The sequence below is a fragment of the Seriola aureovittata genome, chromosome 13 (genome assembly GCF_021018895.1).
Source record: "Seriola aureovittata isolate HTS-2021-v1 ecotype China chromosome 13, ASM2101889v1, whole genome shotgun sequence".
In the NCBI taxonomy this organism is placed as follows: domain Eukaryota; kingdom Metazoa; phylum Chordata; class Actinopteri; order Carangiformes; family Carangidae; genus Seriola; species Seriola aureovittata.
Genome location: NC_079376.1, coordinates 24,207,564 through 24,230,727, shown reverse-complemented (window position 1 = coordinate 24,230,727; position 23,164 = coordinate 24,207,564). Strand labels below are relative to the sequence as shown.

At 40.7% G+C, this 23,164-nt stretch overlaps 1 protein-coding gene across 1 annotated transcript in view; it reads right to left on the bottom strand.

The window, feature by feature from the left end:
- gabrr2a (gamma-aminobutyric acid type A receptor subunit rho2a) overlaps positions 1 to 14,692 on the bottom strand; it is a 76,091-nt gene extending 61,399 nt beyond the window's left edge. The window contains exons 1-2 of the mRNA XM_056393736.1: positions 14,344 to 14,692; positions 10,511 to 10,617 (exon numbers count right to left, since the gene is read on the bottom strand). Of these exons, the coding sequence (XP_056249711.1) occupies positions 10,511 to 10,617; positions 14,344 to 14,465 (229 nt within the window). The 5' untranslated portion in view covers positions 14,466 to 14,692. The remainder of the gene's footprint in view (positions 1 to 10,510; positions 10,618 to 14,343) is intronic.
- Between the last annotated feature and the right edge of the window lie 8,472 nt (positions 14,693 to 23,164).

The window sequence follows — 23,164 nt, the reverse complement described above, 5'->3', positions numbered from 1 at the left end:
CCCAGTGTGGAGGCATTAGAGGAAAGAGGTAGTTCACTCACTATAAATTGTGAGGTCCCTGGAAGCATTGTTTCAACCAGCAAGTGCTTGTCAGGAAAAACTTTGGTGGTCACGTTGAGAGTTTACAATATCTAATGAACAGACTACATGTTCTCTTGTTTAGTTTTTACTGCTTTCATCTCCCTGCAAACCAATGCTGGGTTTTAACATTAAAACCCAATGCTGTCTAATTGACATTGTGCCATTTAGCAGATGTTGGGTTTTGCTTATGACCTGAATGTTGGTATTTTACATGTCAGTTGGCATTGGCATGAGACGTTTGGAAGATGTTAGACTTTAGTTATTTAACAACGCAACTTAATAATTATAATAATAATAATAATAATTATAATATATTTTATTTATAGGCACCTTTCACGGCACTCAAGAACACCTTATAACGCACAGTAGAAGATAAAAAAACTAATACAAGGCCTAAAATACAAAATAATCAAGTACAAGGCATAAAATACAGAATAAATTTGAATAAATGTAATTGTATAAAATTAATATGATTAGGCGCTGGTGCCGGAGTTAAAGAGAGTAGGCAAGTTTGAAGAGGTATGTTTTGAGGTGGGATTTGAAAACAGGAAGAGAATCAATATTACAGATGTCTTGTAGAAGGGAGTTCCAGAGTCGAGGGGCAGCAAGGCTAAAGGTTATGAACCCCATGGTAGTGAGACAAGCAGGAGTTACAGGGAGATTAATGGAGGAGGAAGATCTAAGAGCACACGCAGGTGAACAACTTTGGAGTAGATTGGAGAGATAAGCAGTCGCTAGGTTGTAAAGTGACGGTGTTTAACGGGAATCCAGTGGACTTGCTGGAGAACAAGAGTACTATGTTCTATTGAGGGAGTTCTGGTAATGATACGAGCTGCTGCATTCTGAACCAGTTGGAGTTTATGGAGGAGTTTATGGGGAAGGCCAGAGAGGATAGAGTTACAGTAATCAATGTGAGATGTGACTAAGAAATGTACAAGGATAGCAGTGCTGTGGGTTGTAAGTGACTGATGTAAGCGCTTGATATTGCGTAGATGGAAGAATGCAGCCCGGGTGATGTTATTGATGTGTGCTTCAAAGTGCAAGGTGCTGTCAAGGATGACACCGAAACTCTTAACCTGGGGTGAAGGAAGAACTGTGGCATAGTCAATATTTAAAGAGAAACTGTCAGGTTCGGCTAAAGTGTGTTTGGTACCAATGAGGAGAACCTCTGTTTTATCACTCTTGAGTTTGATTTCTTGAATTTGGAGGACAACCAGGATTTAATTTCCAGCAGTCAGTCAAAGAGGGAAGAGGGTGGAAGGGTGTCATTTGGCTTGGTAGACATCTAGAGCTGGGTGTCATCAGAATAACAGTGAAACTGAATACTGAAATTCCTGAAAATGTGTCCAAGAGGCAGGAGGTAGATGATGAATGGAAGGGGGCCTTCGACAGAGCCTTGGGGAACACTGGTGGTAACAGGGCAGGACTATGATCTGAAATTCTTTAACTGAACAAACTGTTTTCTACCAGATATAATTGATTTAAACCAGGCATGAGGGTTGGCAGTGATGCCAATAGATGATAACCTGTCTAGAAGAATATTATAGACAATTGTATTAAAGGCTGAGCTGGAATCAAGGAGTACAAGTATGGTTAATAGTCCAGAATCAGCTGCCATCAGCAGGTCGTTTGTGATTTAGACCATGGCTGTCTCTGTGCTGTCTAGACTGAAATTGTTCGTACAAATGGTTATTGGTTAGGTGAGAGTGAACCTGAGAAATGACAGTTTTCTCTAGTATTTTAAAGAGGAAGGGCAGGTTTGAGATGGGGTGGGAGTTGTTCAAATTGTTGTGGTCTGCACCAAGGTTTCTTCACAGTTGGAGTTATTACCAGAAGACCAGAAGTAAGGGAAGAGTGTCAGACAATGTCAGTTATCACAGAGGAGAGAGACCCTCTTCCAACTCACCTGGTGAAAGCCTGTCTTCCCTCTAACTGGCAGGTAGAAGGTTTAGAGTTTTGAATTAAACCAGGGATTTCAATAACAGTTGGGATTTTGAAATTAGCCAGAGGAGAAAGGGGGGGGGGTCGTACAATGCTGGATAAGTTGAGCTGTGAACCATATTTCCAGGTGAGTCAATTGTTGGTGGATGTTTTCAATTTCGGCATTGAAGACATCCATGAAAGTGTTACATTGAGCAATGCAGTACTTATGAGATGGGGGAGTATCAGGTAGCCAAAGGATGTTCTTTACAGTGGAAAAAAGTGCTCTTGTGTTCCCTTTACCAGAATTAATTAAGTCTGCATAATAAGCATTTTTTGCTGTGGAGAGAGCGTCCTTATAATGATGTATGTTGTCATCGTACATGTGCTTATGAACAGCAGTTCAGCAGTATACCAGGGGGCAGAATGGGTAAAGGAGACAGTGCAGGTTTTTAAAGGAGCAACGGCATCAAGGAGGCGCTGAAGTCCATCATTGTAGAGGGAGACCAGTTCATCTGGGGAAGATAAGTTGCCTTTCTTGTGGAGATTATCAACGCTAGTAGAGAAAGCAAGTCAATTTATATTCTTAATGTTCTGAAAAGAGATTGTACGATGTGGTTTCGGTTCAGATATTGTTATATTAACATTAAAAGACACTAGCTTGTCATTGGATATGGATAAGTCAGATGCTATAAAGCCAAAAGGTGTAACACCAGTACAACAGATAAGATCGAGAATATGAACTTTGGAGTGAATAGGAAAGTCTGTGAATTGCTGTAAACCAGTACTGTCAAGGCATGATCTAAAGTCCATTGTAAGAGAGTTATTAGTATTATCCATGTGTATATTAAAGTCACCCAGCAGATGACCATTGGAAGATATAGAGCACAAGGAGGCAGTAAAGATAGAAAATTAATTTAAGAAATCTTTGTTAGGCTTTGGCGGTCGGTAAACAGTTGCAAGCATAGTGGGATTTGGACCATTGATTTGTATGGCCAGAGACTCAAATGTAACAGATGAGGTATAGAAGAAACTTTCCACTTCTTATTATAAAGTATCCCCAGCGAGAGGCACAGGGTTGACAGGTGTAGACTTACGCAGGTGGAATAGTTTGATTGAGCTGTGAAAAATCGTTCGGTTGTTGCAAGGTCTCTGTCAAACGCAGAAAGTCAAACTTATGATCCGTCATTAGGTCGTAGAGTACACTTGTTGGTGAGGGAGCGGATGTTGAACATGGCACTAGCCGACCTGTCTAGGCTGGCTAGCACCTTATAATCAACATTTCAACCAGGTTTTCTTGAGGGTTGGGAGGATGAAGACCAAAAGGATTGTATTGACTTTGTGTCATCGAACTTGAAGTTCCAATGCAACCAACGGTGTATATATTCCCGACGAAGATGACGAAGAATATACACGTGAGAGTAGAGTGCAGATGGTGGCTCAGAGGGGTGGAATCGGAGTTGAAAAAGTTCCGCAGATGTGTATTCATTTGATGTCACTCAATGAAATATGACAAAGAGAGTAGACCAGGCAATCGTAATCCATACAAGCAGTCTGTTAATCCGCATTGTTGCCAGTATGGGAGAGGGAGAAACAACAAGCTGAGAGAGGCAGAGAAGCCAGCAACCAGGTATGGCACAGGGAGCTTCACAGTATGCAAAACCACCAGATTATTAGTTATCGTTAAAAGCAACAAACAGCAAACTCTGGCAAGTGTATGCACAATTAACTACTGTCCATTTGACTAAAAGGACAGCAGAGAGACAATTAGAAATCTGGAGAGCAGCGGCAGCCAGATTGCGCCAGCGTTCCCTCAACCGGAAGCCCAACTTAAAACCAACAAAACATCAACATGAGCTGTCGCCAGTATTCTACGTCAAAGTTACATTTACATTAGGCGTTGTCCTGATATTAACATTTCCAAAGTTTTTGTCATCCCATGTCACAATCTAAATACAACCAAATCACCAAATGATATTGGTGGCAGCTGCCACCAGGGCACCTGTGCCCTACTGAGATTGTGCAGTATATGAACACTATGTACCATTCATGCTTCATACTTTCCACTTAGGCTAAAGAAATCCAACAATCTATTTGTCAGATAAACCCCTCTCATGAACATACAGTACTGACTGTAACAACATCGTTTCTGTTCTTTGTACTTCCTCAGAGATATACTCTGAGTGTTAAAGGAAACTAGAGTTTATTTCAACATGGGTTTTATTTTAGTGGTTCAGTGATTGGTTTCAGTGAACCACCGACTCACCGAAATCTCAGAATGTAGTGCCTTCGTTAAAGATAAACACCAACAGGGGAAAAGACAAGCTGTCAAACAAATAAACTAATAGATTAAATTAGTTCAAAAGAGAAAATAAAGGCAAATGTTTAACCTTATCACCCAAACTGTGAACATTCGTCCATCGCAATGTACAAACTGGATGTCAGAGCTGTGTCCACATAGTTTTCCCTCTCTATGAGGGATTATTATTATTTGTGACATTACGAGTGCAATCAGTTTCAGTCTGACCTCCAAATAAAGTGGGTCAGATGATCTGGATAAACTATTTGTCTGATCTTATAAAAGCTTGTTTTTCTTGCGCCATTGGATTTCTCTTGCTGGGTTCAGAGGTCTCAGTAGTAACTTATCCTACTACTATAAATGGAGAGATGTTTGTGTGTCTGTCAATGTAACTTAAGGTGACCAGATCAATAAACATTAAAATACCCAATGTTTTTACCTATGACATAAAAAAGAGGGACAGTCCTGGTTTTATGTATTTTGACCAGGTAACTGTTGTACTGTAATAAACTATGGTTATGGGTGACTGATAAAATGACGACTCCCTACCTCTGAAGCTGTCATGAAGTCCTATTGTCTATCTATTCCTCAATTATTTATATTTCTTTATTTCCTAAGTGCCCACAGATCAAAAGAATCTAAAGCATTTTTCCAAAAAGGTTGTGTATATTGCTGTGTGAAGTCAAATGCAGAGTCAGAACAACAACAACAAAAAAGAAAAATCTGATTGAACTCTATTTCGATGGTTTTAGCTTCATTTCTAAAGCTGCTAAAGCTAGCAGCTAGCCCCCTCTGTTGGTCAAAACAACCAAAATGCTAGACATCTATTTTTTAATTCACAGTTAGAAACGGGGACATTTCTTGGGACAGCTCCTGCCGGGGACAGGCCACCAAAAATGGGGCTGTCCCCAGAAAAGAGGGACATCTGTGCAACTTCTCCATCTAGGAAGGAGCTAGAGGCACAAGGTTTTGAAGGGAACTGTTTCTTAATGAGGCCTTTCGAACAACACCAAGTTTTCCCAGTTCGGTTGTTCAGTTCTTTTTTCCCTTGCACATATTCTGTGTGATTTACGGTAATGCAGTAACAAGGCTCAGGGTTCAATACAACCCTACAACTACTGTTGGTCCACTGTGCTTCTGTTCTTACTGGAGTAAACTGTCTCCGTCAGACCTAAAGAGAGGCAAAAGCAATAACAGTTGTCAAGACATGAAGAAGCTGAACACAAGGGATTTGTGCACAGCACTGAATCTCCAGGGAGGTCAGGTTATTATTCTGAAGTACAAGAAAAGTAGCGAGTTGTCATCGACTTCCCACAACCAGTGTTCACTAACAGCAGCTCTACACAGCATTCAACAGGAGAGAGAGAGAGCATGAGGAAGGAATAAAAGTCAACACTGTGCGTAAGGAACTGTTGTAATTTTGTATAAACAGCTGTTATATGGTAGCTGATGTCATATCAACTGTCAAAAAACCCTCATATAATGACATGTACGTTTCTACACTTCATCTGTGTGAACGAAGGAAAACAACATGTGTATGTGACAAATAATAACTATGACCTTAATAATCAAATATACTATTATTCCTACACTTCTCCAAAATCTTATGACAATTGTGTGTCTGTGTGTGCTTTTTCAAATATGTGTCATTCACCTTTTGCCTTTTGCCGAGATTCATGGGAAATCAGGGAAACCACCAGTAAAAGCAATAATAAGGGCAAAGGCACACATTATAAAATCTTACAGGTTGAAAAGACGCACATTGGAAGATGCAAACCTAGCTTTGTTCTACACTAAGGCTGTGTAATTAACCAAAAAATTATCAGGGACTTAAAGGTCCCATATAGTATAAATGTAGATGTCCATGTGTTCTTTCATTATAAAGCAGGTCGAGGTTCTCTATTAATACCGTGCACACAGTCCACAGAGAAACACACACAGCCTGTATTCTGAAAATGAGCCTTAAAACCAGCCATCAGGAACTTTGTGATGTCACAACAAACTACTAGAGCTCCAGAGAGAAGCCTGAGAGAAGAGATGTAAAACTACATATAGATGGTTTTTGTTTCTTAAAACCACAAATATAGCTTCTTATGGATCAAGACTTCAAATAAAACACAGAAGAAGAGGAAAATATGGAGCTTTAATATGAAGGTTTACGCTTCAGTTTGTTTTGCTGCCTCCAAAGGTCCCAAAAAATCTAGTGATCAATCCCTGCAGAAAGTCACAATGTTGCGATTGCAATAATGAATGCAAATTCAACCAATTCTGTGAATTCTGCGAGTTTTTGAGCCTCTAAAATAGAGACTTATTTTAGTTTGAAAACTCCAGGGTTGAGTTGTAGCCTGGACAGGCAGAAATGATACCACAGATACCCGTCTCGCCTCCTGATTGGGCCTTATCAGTCAGGACTACCAGTCAGAGGTGAATGTATCATGGATAGCAACCAAAGATAACACCACCATTTTTTTTTCCTCTTAGAACCAGGGGTGGCGATTTGATGATCTTATATTGTGGATGATCTTACTTAAACATATGATCCACTTTTCAGATTAAATCATACAGATTGCTTCATTGAAAATTTCTATATTTAGATATTCAGAAGTTCAACCTCTGTTAACCAGACCATGTTAACTGTTAAAAAGCTAGCCTGCTAACTGAAGCTGGAGATAGCAGTCCTTGTTCTGCTCTTCAGCCTTGGTGAGTTTTGAACCATGAACCAGTTCTCCACCAGAGCAGAACAAGAACCACCGTCACCAGTTGCAGTCCAAGATGGTGGAGTTACAGTCCTTCTGCAGGACAAAAGACCTGTCTGCAGGCAGGGAAACAGGAAGAGGCGACTGAACTTGCAAATTGTAATTTTATATATAACTCAAAAATAAACAACAGACCAAAGGAATACTCTGTATGAACTGAGCAAAAACTGAGATTGGTTGTGACTCAACTTGTAAACAGCAATGTGGGAGAAGAATAGTGGCGAGCAGACAAAAGCATCAAAGCGACAGATAGATACGAATCACAACTTCCAGTCAGGATTTTCACAATAAAATCAAAGCGGAAACAGGATACAGATCATGATTAAGATCGTAAGATCAGGATTCTACCCAAAAAAGATTTTCATATGAACACATTCACATTATCTAATATGTAAAGAGCATGGTTCAAAAAAAGAGGGAGGCCAATCAGTCCCAAAGTAATGGATCATTAATAATACTCAAGGTAAAAGTTTGAAATAATTGTGATATTGATTTGAGATCTACTCTGCACCACCATCATTCTCTCCACACCTGCCTCGAGTCAGGAAGCAAAACACAAGATGTAAAAAATCCATCATTTTTATTTATTTATCTAACTTTATATCTACATTCAGCAACCTCAAGTCTGTCATTTGGATAACAGCAGCTGTTTTCGCTCTGAGTCTGTTATTGACTTGCTTATTTGGAGGAAGGGGTGGGGGTGGGGAGTGGTGTTGGGGGGCTTTTTTCAATTCCAGCCTCTCTCACTCTGATGCAGCTCATCCAGTGGCTTACTTATCTGTTCTGCTGTAAAAACCATGGTAAAGTGCTATTAAATATAGAAAAGGCTGAGGCTTTAAACACATCTGGAGGCAGCAGCCCTGTGGAGGGAAACAGGGCGGAGGACAAGAATCTTTATACTAATGTGACTGCAGCCGTGTATCCTCTGTTGGGACTCTGTGCCAGTTATTTTTAGTCCCATTTCCACTGTGACCTCCTGCTAAACGCTCTGCCTCACTGTGACGGGGGAGAAGCCACTAACTCTCTTAATTACGGTTCCATCCTCTTCACCAACAAAGTAGAACTCCAAACGAGTGAAAAGAAGATTTATTCTTCTCCCATTGTGTTTCAGAGCAGAGATGTGGGTGCATCCTTGTCTCCAAATGTCTTTATGAAAGCTCGGTTGAGTTTTTAGGAGATCCAACAAGTTGCATTTGATTGCTTAAAAGAGACATAAGAGGCGCACACTTCTAAGCATGTTAACAAAGACCTAGCCTTGAGCTACTTTCTGAAGCAGTCCAGTGATAAAATACTACTATCTCTACATTTAACCCATGCCTGGAAAAGAGATGAGGGTGTGCATAAACCATCCTCTCAACTGTGGTCTTTAAATCACACTCTGAACAACACCAATGGGACATCTGAAAAGCTTCATAAGTTGGGGAACAACTTCTCAATGCTCGAGCATCTGCCACACTGAGAGACTCATCTTAAAAAGCCAGCACAGGAGATTAGTGACATTGTCGGCCTGAAGAAGAGCTTTAGATGTAGCTGTTCCTGTGTTCCAGCAGGACAAAAAACATGTCTGTTCTCTGCTGCAGCGCTGGCCGACCTGCTGATGGAGCAGGATTAATGTGGAGAGATGCTTCATGCTTTGAGATGATTACAGGAGGCGGATGGATACTTCAAAATGGTTTAACATCAAAGAGCCCAACATGTCAAACATCAATCAATTATGAGACATCAGCGCAGACGCAACAAGTGCTGACACGCAACTGATTTTTCACAGCAATGCTCATTGCTGTGAAAAATGTTTATAACACTGCATTTGGACTGCGTTTGACAGTTTATTTTACAATAAACTACAACTGAAATCAGTTTATTTGATCTTTATGAATTAGTGTTTTCTGACATTCATAGAAGATTTTGTTTGTTTCTATGAAAATTATGTTATGCTGCTTGGATCTCATATTCAGTTTGGAGCTGCAGGGTTAGGGGACTCAAATAATCCAAAAATTCATAAATCAGCAGGAAGAGAATTGTGGTCCGTCTCATTCTTATGAACTCTATATGTCAGTAACAACATGAGGGAATTTCTTATAATTTGGTACAAACATTCATTTGGACATGAGGATGAACTGATAAGAATTTGATGGTCAAAGGTCAAAGGTCAAGGTCACTGTGACCTCACAAAACATGTTTTTGATCATAACTCACCAATTAATATGGTAATAATGACACAATTCAACACAAATGTCTAATAGGATATAACAACTAAGTGATGACATGACAGGTCAAAGGTCAACTTCACAGTGACATTATAATGTTCTGCAAAAACCAAGCATCAACAAACACTTCAGAACCAAGACCTGCACTTCCTCTAATGACCACTAGAGTCTGGCTCCAACTATTGAGTCAATCCCCATAGACTCCTATGTTACAATTTCCTCCTTCAACTGTTTATATAACTCACCTGTTCACATTTTATTGAGGCTTAAAGTTATGTAGAATTCAGGGCATGGCCTCTATTAATGACAGGTGGGTGAACGTATGCTTGTCACAAACCAGCATTCATTGAAGACTCAGCTCCATACACGCCCCTGCTCTTTGACCATTTTTGGATTAGCTATAGTTAGGGGTGGAGTCAGATACTGCCAAGATGGCAACAGTGGAGCGGCTCACTCTGAGCTTCAAAACCGCTCTTCAGAAACCTGTGGGAGACATCAGAGAGGCTACATCTATCTTTATTTACAGGCTATGGCAAAAAGACTTTTCTGGACATCACTGAACGCCGTAACTCAGGAAGGGGAGATTGTGACCATATTTCACATTTGGTCAGCAATTGAACTGGTGACACTGATATTAGGATTGTACAGATCTTTGATCTGATTGTTTGGTTGAAGATGTGTGTGCAGCAGCCATGTTTTACAATTCGTAGCTTCTTTGCAGCAACATCCACATTTGAAGCTTTGTCTACTGTCATGGCTGCAACTTTATGTCTTGTCTTTATCAGCCCAGCATCTGAACATATACGAGTTTGAGTCGGTCTTTTGTTTCTCTCAATAAACTTACACACTAATACGGCGACATACAGCAGAACAAGAACAGCAAAGCTTAACATAGTCAAGTCACATCAATTCTATTTATAGACCCCTATAACACAAAAAACTGCCTCACTGGAAAATCAGTCTTCACTTCATGTTGTAAGGGTCTGAACAGACATAGATGTAAACTGAGGCATAAATCTTGTGTTGATACTGGTTTTCTACAAAATACTGACTTCAAAGTCCGCTTACAAGCTTTTTCTGGAAATTTTGACCACCTCTCAAAGTCATCACCAGTGAAGTTGACAAGACAACTCAGCACATGAGCTGTGGTTAAAGCTTTGGGAAAAAAAAGCTGCTGAATGAATCTGTGTGTTTGTGATAATAAATGGAAAAAGGAAAATTATTTACTAAAACGTCTCCGCACTTACCTCCAAACGCCGGCCTCATGGTGAAGTCATGATCATCTACTTTGAGCAGATGCTCTGTCTTCATCTTGCGAGACTTGGTCACATCTGGAGGCTTCTTTGACAAAGAGCTGCAGGAAGAGGACACTCGTTAGAGGATGAGCTACTGAAAGACTTTTACAGGTTTTAAAGAGATAAAAGGCAACGCACCGACACTGGAGAATACTGATTCAATCTGCTGACACCACTGAGAACAAGAACTGCAGCAACTGATCATTTATATGCAGCCTTTCTTTTTTTTTTCCTCACCTTCACTGTTCAAGTGCACAGGGATCAAAGAATCAGTCTCTCTCGTTCACAGTTTCCAGAGGACCACACATGAAATGTCAGAGACCTACCATCATTACAACAGAGGAGAAAATGCTAATGTGTTTGAGAAAGGTTGAGATCAGCCCTGTGATCAAGCAGCACAGCTCCCTGACTGCAGACAAGACACTGAAACTACCCTGGTTCAACAGAAACCATGCTGGGGTAAATGTCAGTGGTATCGTGTGTGTGTGTGTGTGTGCGCGTGTGTGTGTAACAGTGATGGTGGCGAGGCTGTTGAGACCACATGCTGAGTTAAATTACCTCTGAGGTTCAGATGGACTTGACCTGGCAGAACTACACCTGACAGATATTTTTTTTCTGATTTCACTCTTGAGACCTTTAACACGTTACATCGTAGTTTTGCTGTTGTCCAAGTACAACGACAGAAAACTGCTCCATAATGACACGTACAAATGTGCTTTTGTCAATGTATTAACTACAGTGGCCCTGAAAGCTCAACGCACTGCAATTTAGGAAAACCATAGACTGTAAATAAAGATAGACGTAGCCTCGGAGATGTCACCCAGAGGTTTCTGAAGAGCAGTTTTGAAGCTCAGAGTGAGCTGCTTCACCGTCGCCATCTTGGCAGTGTCTGACTCCGCCCCTAACTCCCAGCAAACCTAAAAATGGGAAAGAGGAGGGGTGTGTGTGGAGCCGAGACTTTGGTTCATGATGGTATGTTCCTCCACCTGTGACTCAAAGAGGCTACGCCCTCAATTCTACATAACTTGCAGTCTTAATGAAATGTTAACAGGTGAGTTATATAAACAGTCGTCATGAAGGAGGAAATTAGCTACAGAGACCGAAACTGTTTTCGTACCAGGCTGTAAATTTATGCTGTAAAGTCGGACATTTTAACATGGGAGTCTATGGGGATTGACTCACTGTTGTAGCCAGACTCTAGTGGTCATTAGAGGAACTGCAGGTTTTGGTTCTTAAGTATTGGCTTCAGTTTTCAGCCCCGGAGATTGATGCTTGAGCAAAACACAAGCAAATTCAGAAACGTGCCGCAAATAGCACAGATGACAATGGAAGATTCCAGGGGATAATAAAAAGTGATGAACCTGGCTGGGAAACACCTCCATGGATGTTATTAATACATTCATGTGCACTTGTTCAATGCTTTTAACTTCAAAAGCCACAAAGTATTGAACAAGTGTGTCTCAGCTGGGTTCATCACTGTTTTGTGTCCCCTGGAAACACTTCTGTTTTTGTTTGTTGCAGCCCATTTCAGAATTTGCTAGCGTTGTGTGTATTTGCATGTGTTTTCCTAAGTTGCAGTGCGTTGAGTTTCAGGGCCACCTTACATCACCAATATAAATCTTAGAAAATGAATTAATATTAGCCTTCTCTGACCTGACAGCTGTGCTGTGGTTAAGGTTTGGTTGGGTTCAGAAACAAATCGTTATTGGTAGATAGAAGGAGGCAAATAGAGGCGTCTTGTGTCAAAGTTCATCCCTGTGTCCCACAAAATCAGTATATATATATATATTTGCAACTATTCTGCAAAAAGTACATACATTGGGAGGAATCATAATTATGTTTTCCATCAACATAATGAGGAACTGTGGGGGAAAGAAGTGACTGAACGAATCAGTGGCCACGTTTCCATTATGTACATGCACGCAGTGGAATTTCAAAAAAACTCTCAAATGCCGCAAAAACATTCCTGCGCTCTCATGAGTTGGTTTTTCAGACGATTCCACAAAGCAATATTTCACAAATTTGAAATGGAATCACTTTTTACGCATTAAAGTGACATGACAGATATAAGATGTTTGTCTTTCTGTCATTTCGTCATTACTTCTTGCTGCAGTGGATACAGTCATTTCCAAAAATTAGCAGATGCTGAAAATCCGTCGCCACGTTCAATTGGAATGATATCGCAAGAAGAGAAAACCTAAATGGAAACACAGAACATTCACAACTGTGTTTTGTTGATTTTTCTAAAGAAGACGCTTCTATTTTGCACAAAACTGCTATGGAAACACGGATAATGAAAGCTTTTCTTTTGCCCCTAAATATCCAATCACACATTACAATATCTACTGTACATGTCGATTAACATTGAACTAAAACCAGACTCTTTCCAATCTCATCCAAAGCTTTTTGTTTCCTAAACCTAAACACAGACAGTAAATTACAGTCATTTCTCTGAGGCAGTTTTGAACAGTTTGAGTTTTTGGATCCATCTATCCAAACCCCCCACCTCCCCTACCCCTCCCTCTGCAGACTGTGTGTCCCTACAGCAACATCACACTACGTCCTCCTTCACTCATGACAAACTAGAGTGAAAATTCACACAACCACCAAACCACAACCACAAAATCCACATGTCCACCAGAGGGCTTCGCCACTCCAACATAAAAATATGAGGTTTTTTCATACAGACTGTGAGTGCAGACTCTGATTCTTAGAGCCAACTCATTGTACAAGTCCAACTCCAAACTGAGCAACGAGAGGTTTGGAGCCACGGCCTTCAAATGTGTGTTTAAACACACAAAGAAACAAACAAAGAAACAAACAAAAAAGTACTCGGTTGAGGTTTTAGCTAAAAGTCATAAGAAACCAGTCCTTCATCCACCCTGGCCTCCACCCTTCACAGTGTTGAGGCTCCACATCGGACTCATGTCACCTCCACCTTTCCCCCGACAGACACAGTCATAATCCACACAGCCACTAGAGGTCTTAGTCTGGTCGTTTGAGGCGGATGCTGCATTTGTTCTTTAGTCCTGAACCCACGTCTCCAACTGAGCAGCAGGTCAGTGTCCTTCAGGCAGATCCACCACCATCAGTGTACGGATGTGTGAGTGTGTGTGTGTGTGTGTGTGTGTGTGTGTGGGTGAATGTGGCTGGACACTGTGCACAGATTTAACTGCAGTAAATTTATCGTTTATAGTGCTGTTGTAATTTTAACCTTTGAAATGATTTCATGATTTTCCGCTCCTGTGTGTTAATCGTCTTGTTTTTTTTCTGTTGACAGGTGTTAACAAACTGTTGCACGCCTTTCAGCAACACCAGGCAATTCTGTAATAAAGCAGAGCTAATCCCTCCTGACCACACCTCAAGTTCACACTTGAACTGGGGCTTCTCAGCAAACAAAGAAAAAAATCAAAGGTGTCAAAAAAAGTTATATTTCAGATTATTTACAAAACATACATTTAATTCAACAAATGCTCCATAATTCATTTTTTCCTAAAAAATTTCAGATTATACTTCTTCTGACTTCAGTTTCTTTTTTCTTAGGAAAAATTTGAATCATTTAAAATATCATGACAACTGAGCTCCACTACTCTCCAGCATCTTAAACCCATGCAGCCTCAGACCTCCTGCACTCACCTCCTGTGTGATGTAGCTACCTGGTAAATATTATGATAATGACAATTAAAAATGTTATTTTATCTGTTATCTGCTCGAATGTGCGCACAGCTCTCCGCCTTTCCCTCTCATGTATCCCTGTATTCATTTGCCCTGAATCCTGCACTTACGTGCCATGCTTCTGGGTCTCCACGGTACCGGTCCATCTCCGCACCCGGTGGCCGTGCTTACGGCATTCACCGGTAACGAGCAGACACAGAAGTAAAATCAGAGGTTTGGTCAAATAAGGCATCGTGACGGCGCAAATCCACAGGTGAGTCCCTTGAAAGCCCCTTTCCGTCGGTTCATTCCAGCAGGGGTCAGCCGGCAGCGCATGGTTCTCAGCAGAGGAGGGACGCGTCCTCGGTCATGGCATCAGACTCTCTGCCACGCGAGGCTGCGGGAGAGTAATGCGCGCGCGCGTGTGTGTGTGTGTGTGTGTGTGCGATCCTATACACTGTCTGCACCTATCCCCTCACGAGACACACACACACACACGCACACACACACAGATATATATTGAGAGAGAGAGTGAGAGAGAGAGAGGGGGAGAGGGGCTGAACATCTGTAGCCTACATGCTCCAAGGGAAAATACACACACACACACACACACACACACACACACACACACACAAGGGGATTATTATTTGCAGCCTGGCATGACACAACAAGAGAGGCAGATTATTCCTCCCTCTTGTAAATAAAACCTCTATCATAGGAATCACGTTTCACTCCACTCAGGGACTCGGTGGAGCAGTTTAAACGCAACTCCCACTTTCACGTAGCGCAGGAGCAGAGGAGGCGTTCTGGCTGCAGCTGCTGGTTTGATTCCCAGTTCCTCTTTACAGAATGTCAGAGTGTCCTTGAGCAACACACTGATGCCCAACTTGCACGCCTGTTGTGGCAGCTGCAACCTCTGCGGCTGCATAGAGCCAAAGCACTGAGCACTTTTCTCATGAAGTCACTGTTATTTTGGAAATTGTTGTCTACCTATATGAACTAATATATTTGTTAAGGATTATGTAAAAGCTGTAAATATTATGTATTTTCATATTGCCAGAAAATGCAATGTGTTGGTCTGTAACACTTCCCCTACCCTGTTTGGCTCTTTGTCCCGAGCCCATTGGTTCCTACTGCAGCAGAGGTAGAGCTAAACTCAACTATGCAAGTAGCAAAATGGATCGATCTTTAGTGTGCAGTGGCACCGGCAGCTGTAATCCTGTACACACTGTGCGTACATTTTTTTAAATGATTTTCTTTCTTTTCTTTTTCTTATTTCTTTTTTTATTTACATCCTATCTTGAAAATAAAATTGTGACAACGGGAGATCCTGTCTCACTTTTTGGCCGCATCCCCTCACTAACGTTATGAGTCTAGATTAAAGAGCAGAGCAGGAGATAAAGAAGGAGTTTGGTGCTTTGACGCACAGCGTTGACACTGCAGATGTGGAGCACTGATGAACATCCATCATGATATTGGAAGGCCGTTCTGCAACAGTTTGATGTAACGTTCAGATGCAGAATAAAGTTCAAATATTCAGGAATACTATTTCATTTTATTGTCTTGTGGTTTTTTGATTGTTTATTGTAGCAGCTCGGTTTGGTCTTGATGTTGTGAATTGTTATTACTAACTTTAGTAGTTAGTTAGTAGGGGTGGAATGGTTCACCAAATCCACAGTTCAGTTCGCGGCTTTGGGATCACGGTTTTCGGTACGGTTCGGTATACTATGTTTTTTTTTCTTTTTTAATACTCTGGAAATACCGTACATCAGCATAAAATATAGCCTATTAATCCACCATTTACAACATTTGTAAGTGTAAGATTTGGCCAAATCTGTGCAGAATTTTTGTTTAAAATGTTAAAATAATCAACACTGTCAATAGTATCATGACCAAGACCACCATCTATTGTATTTCAGATATATCTACTGATGTTTGTCTGTAGCGAAAAGTATCATCAGTGCAAATGACAAACTGTACTGACAAACACTTCAAGTGGCATAAATGTATGATTGATGATGTCGACAGATGTTTTAGCGATGTAGTAGAATTCAGCCTGTTCCTGCAGCTGCTGTCCAGATAGATGCATCAGTAACTTTTCTTTTACAAGTGAGATAAAGAGACTGTTTGAACCAGAACCTAATACTGTATTTGAGCATATTCATATCTATCCCTAATATTTATTATACACACACATTTGAATATAAAGAACTTGTATGATCTAAACTAATTGTCCTCTCACATGTTTGTCTGTATCAGGACCAGAATTCCAGTCCAGTCCTCCCAGTGATGGACCAGCACCTGCCTTTTCTTCTGCGTCTGGCCTCATCAACCATCAACAAACACATTACAGTAACACCATGTATTAATTAGAAATATTATCCCTGCATAGAACACATATTGTCTGTCCTGTGATCTTTTGCATATCCTGCTCAGCAGGAGTTTTGTCAACACGTTCGTACATATTTTTTTTCATAGTTTTATTTTTTCAGTATGTGTATCTGTGTATATTTCTCTTTTTGACTGTTGCAGTATTTTACCTTTTTATTGTTATTTCCTGTTTCTATGTTTATTGGATACTGCACCAAACAACAAGCCAAATATCTTGTAAGTAAAAACCTACCTGGCAATAAACCTTATTTTCTGATTCTGCCTTTGTGATGATGTCATCATCCCTTCCTCATGCAGCTGTAGCCTCACACCCATGTGTCATGCTGTATCCCCTTGCCTTCATATTTATATAGGTAAATAAAAGCATACTGTTTGTATTACAAGTACTCTTAATTAGTTTCAGTGCTATCAACAATTTTATCAACAATAAATGCACATATAAATAATAAATTATAAGGAACATGGGGAAAACAACTACATGATTAACTGGACAGGGGCGAAGAGGTGAAATGCTGCCCCCTTTGGAGGTGGAGCAAGTAGCACGATCTTACACGTTATAGCTTTAAAGCTAGGTGACATTTCGGTGCAGCAAAAGGGGGCGGGTCTTTCATCTCCCACTCCGAAGTAATGGGCAGTCACAGTTAGGAAACTTTAGTGGCCCTGGAGGTCCATCCATCAGGAGTAAGAGCTACGTAGGCTACGTCAGACAACTCTTTGACAGTTCCTCGTCGTGTCTCTTCATAAACTTCGGGAATTACCATGTTGTTGAAGTGGCGGCAGGGAGGGGATATTATACCATGGCTCAAGTACTTTAATCATATGCTGAAATCCCGCATCCTCCACCACAGCATAAGGCTGCATATCTTTTGCTAGGAAATGCTTTTGTTATGGCTTTTGCCCTGTCTGACTTTTAACTGAGGCTGTTTAAAAGCTGCGGGGAGTAGAAATCGTTCTTTCTACCCGACTCTCAACTCCTTGTACTGTCAATTGACACACTGGGGCGATGTCTCCGTAGATAAGCCAACATATTGGACGTGTTGCCACTAGCATGAACAAAACCTCACTGGGTTACTTGCTCAAGGCTTTTTTGGCACGACCTGAACCGAACAATACACACATGCCCCAAACGGAGACAGGCAAACTGAACGGGATGGATTTTCTTTCATGAACTGTTCCATCCCTATTAGTTAGACAACTGCTCTTATGATGATGATGCTGAATGAGGGAATCTGCACATTTCTTGGGGATCTTCAATATAGTGTATAGTAGTACATTGTAGCCTGTTATTTCGCTGCTGCTGTCTGGTTTGTTGGTTGGTCTTTGAAATGCATGTGGTCGGCTAATCAGAGCTTTATTGTGGTTTTTTTGTCTCAACTTTGGTGCACAACGTACTGAAAATGTGCTTCAGACGTTTGCATGAGTCAGCTGGAACATCAGAACACAGCCTCAGAAGGTCGGAGTCTCTTTGTGATGTATTTTGTGTTGCACAACGTTAAGAGACATCCATGAGGCTCTGCGGAGAAGTGTTCTCTTACTTCTCGGTAAATCACTTAATTGTTTCCACAGTTCCATAATCAACTGATGATTTATTCACACTTCTCATATAGGTCTAATATAAAGTATGTCTAATGTCGTGACTTGTACCATTACTTCTTTGTAGAGCTGTGCGCAGCGCACTGATTCACTCAGCTCTTCTTCGCCCCTCAGGGTCACATAATAACGAGGCAAAACCAGGTTTTTGCTGAGAGCATTATGGAAAGGATGTACGCACAATGTTGATACAGTGATATGAAAAGCAGCGCTGTGAATTATATGCAGTGAGGATTTCTTTTGTTGTGTTTTTAATTTGATGTGTTCAATAACTATTAGACTTAAGTAGTTGCACAAAAAGCTTACAATGTATAATATGGAATTTTATTCAAAAAGTGTGTTGAAAAAGATGTTTAAAAAGTAAAGATAGAGTTGATCAAATATCATCAAAATAAAACTTAGACTGCTCCAAAAGAGTTAAAAACAACAGTTCGGGAGTGGACATATATATATCCTTATTACCTGTAATTGTAAATATGATCATATATTTCCCATATTCATGCCTGGAAGAGTGTTGTGATATGATTTCAAACACCCCTAAAGTGGACCATTCCATTTCTTAACCTGGACGTTAGCTGAACGTCTCCTCTGGCTGCTTCACTCCATCAGTGGCTCCGTCCTCAAGTCTCTGTCACACAGACACTGTAGGTAAATGTGAGTAGCAGTAGCTAACTAGCTTCTGTAATACACTTTACTTTCTTACCTAAAGAGTTTCTGATTTAGATTGTGTCAAATGTATCTGGTGGGTGGGTCCAAGTGAAAAGTCCCGGCTGATTTTTATCCCCACTCCATCCCTGTTCCCTCCCTTAGGATCACGTATAAGTTTATAGATGAGTGAGTGATGATGACTTGTTTTGCAGCAGCAGGAGACAGAACATTTATTACAGCCATGAGAGAGTTGAGACTTGACTTGGACTTGAAAACAAAAGACTTTTGAGCATCTCTGCCTGGTGCTCTGTCATCAGCAGTGAGACAATGGAAGATTAAACAATTTTAAGGTGCTTGTACTTTGAGTGTTTTCATTTTATGCTACAATACTTCCACTCTTACATTTCAGAGGGAAATATTGTACTTTCTACTACATTACATTTATTTTTACATGTTATTACAATCAGATACTGTAAGGACTGTAACCCCAGTTCACTGAAGCACACACCTGCCCTGTGTTGGAATCCTAATTTGCAATCTGATCCAGGCATATAAAAATCTGATCCTTTCTTTATTGCGTTTTGTCCATCTGAGCTTGGTGGTGTTGCAGCACTGCTCTTCCTTTATGACAGCCTTCAGTGCAGAATTTGCATATCAGAGTGAAAACTGAGCGTGTGAATGGGTAGAGCCGGTGACTTTGTTCTTGAGTTAGCAAAATAAACCAAAGCCCTGTTGTAAATTATCATTAGCAGAGAGCAACATTGAAAACAGCAGTTAATCACTGTAACTTTATAACGGGATGAAATTAAACTTGACTGTCTGTACTCAGGAAAGATAATTTGTGAGGAATGAACCTCCAAACCGACCGCACCTCAAGTTCAAGTGTTTCTTCAGTTCAAACAAATCTAACAGTGAGATGTCTCCAGCTGATCACATCACAAGAGTTTCAGGAGTCACAAAACTCCAAACTGTGATCAGGTTCTTCCTGTTTGCTTTTTGATTGGACATGGTTTAGAAAGGCACACACCTGTGAAAATAAGGTCCCACAATGGTTCTGGTTCCTTTTGTTATCTCACCAGTCCTAGTAGAAGGAACATAACTGTGACTGTGAGAAGGGGGTCCATGATCTTCAATCTAGTACAGCTGACAAAATCTTTGAATTTGACTAGATTGTTTTTTTATGGCTTGACTCCATCGTCTACTTGATCACATGAAACCTACAATGCTTTGCTTTATAATCTACAATATTCAAAGACTTACTGACTTGTGAAAATGGGAAGTCTCCATCCAAGACGGCAGACCCTACGTGCAATTAGACTGTTTACGCCACTACGCTATCAACCATTGACTCAGATCATGTGGTGAGAAGCTCCTTTAAACAGAGTCACACACAAGCTGAGGCTACTGCATCTTGAAATTATGTCGTGTGATCGCACATCTTCCTCTATGATATTTTAGTTGCAATAGGGGATATCGATAATTATCGATATATACAGTGCTGCTTGAAAGTATGTGAACCCCTGAGGAGTTCAGATGTTTCTGTTGTTTAACATGATTTTCTTATTTTATCATCACCAGTTTTTATGTATGAAATGTCAGATATATGTTTCATCAATTGCTTGTACTTGTTTAGTGGAACTTGTTTAAGTAGCCCAAAAACTACATGAAACATGGAATTAGTGTATGTGCCAAAGTAAGTGAATCCCCAGCTGCATTGGTTAAGTCAAGCAGGTAACAGACTCAGGTGCAATACATGTGAGTGCTTAATTAATCATTTCAGTAGACCAATGAAATGAGACATCCTTGGGAAAGGGATTGGCCTGCACTAATTAAAAGAGAGAGGAAACCAACCAAACCAACTTGGTCCCATACACATCAACAATGCCGAGAGGAAAGGAGATATCCGAGGACATGAAGAAGAGGGTAGTGACAGCCCATCAGTCTGGGGAGGGATATAAGACCATCTCCAAAAGATTCCAGCTCAATCCATTGACTGTAAGACAAATAATTTACAAATGGAGGGCCTTCAACATGACAGCAACTCTGCCTAGAAGTGGGCGCCCATCAAAACTATCACCCAGAGCCACCAGAAAATAATAAATCGGGTAAAGGCCAACCCACACATCACATCTACAGAGTTGCAGACCTCTCTGGTAGCATCTGGGACAAATGTGCATGCGTCTACGATCAGACAACAATTGAATAGCCATGGCATTCATGGGAGGGTTGCTAGAAGGAAGCCTCTGCTCTCAAAAAAGAACAAAGCTGCCTGTTTCAACTTTGCCAGAGAGCACTTGGACAAACCAGAGGCCTTCTGGGAGTCCATTCTCTGGACAGATGAGTCTAAAGTAGAGTTATTTGGTCACAATCAAAACCACCATGTTTGGAGAAAAGCCACCACTGCAAATGAAGAAAAGAACCTCCTCCCAACAGTGAAGCATGGTGGTGGAAATGTGAAGGTCTGGGGCTGCTTCTCTGCTTCTGGAACTGGGCGACTCCATATTATCCAAGGAACCATGAATTCTCAGGCATATCAACAAATTCTTGACCAGAATCTCCTGCCATCAGTCAAACAGTTGAAGCTGGGACGAAAATGGATTATGCAACAAGACAATGACCCGAAGCATTCCAGCAAAACTACAAAGGAATGGCTTCAGAGAAAGAGGATTCGTACTCTGGATTGGCCCAGTCAAAGTCCAGATCTAAATCCTATTGAAATGTTGTGGCGAGCCCCAAAGAAGATGGTACATGCCAGATGTCCCTCCAACCTCTCTCAACTGGCTGAGTTCTGCAAGGCAGAAATCCCCATAAGCAGATGCGAGAGACTGGTTAGAGGTTACAGAAGACGTTTGGTTGAAGTAATGGCTGGAATAGAAGGGTTCACATACTTTTGCACGTGTTACATTTTCAGTGTTTGTGAAATAAACCACATTTGTTGAATTACATAATGGAAAAATATCTCTTTTTGTGTGTGTGTCCAGTATTTGGAAAGTGTGCTTTACAAATTAGGATTTGGATGTCTGTTAAATAAGGTTCTTTTAATGTTTTTTACAAAAACAGTGACCATGTCTGGAAGGTTCACATACTTTCAAGCAGCACTGTATATATATATATATACATATATTAGTTATTATTGAACCAATGAGAAAAAGTATTTCCACGAACCCTGTTTCATTTACTCTTTATGAACAGTTAGCACACATATAGTTCAATCAGGAAAGAAAACAAATTAACATAAATTAATGCAGAAACTTAAAAGAATTTAATGAAGACTTTGGCATTGACCCTGCTTATGATTACTAATTAAAGAATTGTGTAAGGAAAGAGCTCAGTGAATAGCAGGGAGCCTGAGACAGGGCCTTGAAACTGGCAGTGGTGGTTGAGAGGCGAAGTTGTGAGTAGCATAGACTGTAGAGCGGTAAGGTGGTTTAAATCTTCTTCAAGTGAAGATGCTCATTTGATGAAAGGCAAGCCTTTGCTCAGAACTCCATGAAATCATTGGCTAAAGTCAAAAGCTTCACTTCAGTCTGAAAAGATACAAATGAACATGAGTAGGAGCAAGCTGATAGCATGTCGCTCCCCTTCTCTCTCTCCCCACATATCCTGTCTATCTTAACTGCCACTGTCAAATAAAGGCACAAAATGGTGAGGGTGAAACATAACTCAGAAATGACAAAGATTGGGGCATAGGAAAGTGATTGGTTCTATGCAAAGAAGAACCAGATTTAAGTGTTGATTGTACAGAAACTGAAGGTCCAAGGCAAGTCAAAAGGACAAGTTGAAAAGGAACGAAAAGGAAAATAGGGGCCATTAGAAAACAATGATATGAAAAGCATCAGAGGACTGAAGGCCAGTAAATATAAAATGTATACTCGGATATGAAAGCCACTGAATTTCTATATATGAATATGGTAAAAGAAAACAAACCTTTTGCATTAGGCATGTTGAGGAAGAGGAGATGACTTTTTTGAATCCCTGCACCATCATCTTCCGAGGCCAACTGCCCAAGAAAATCCAAAGCCATTGCTTTAAGCCGGGACAGATCCTGGCCGGGTGCTGGACTCAGATCTTTTTCATCTTAAATACTGATCAGATGGGCCTCCACATATTCTTGGGGCTATCAGCTGGGATGCGGATTGCTAAGCACTGGTTTCTGCATGGAATAGAGGAAATATCAACGACAGGTGTTGGGTTCCAATAGTGGAGAGGCGGGGAGAGAAGTCCACCTGCATGAACTTGTGCTACGAGCTTCATTAAATTGACTGCAATGAGTCAGTGCTGAAGATAATGTCAGATAAACACTGATTGCTTACTTCATGCTGA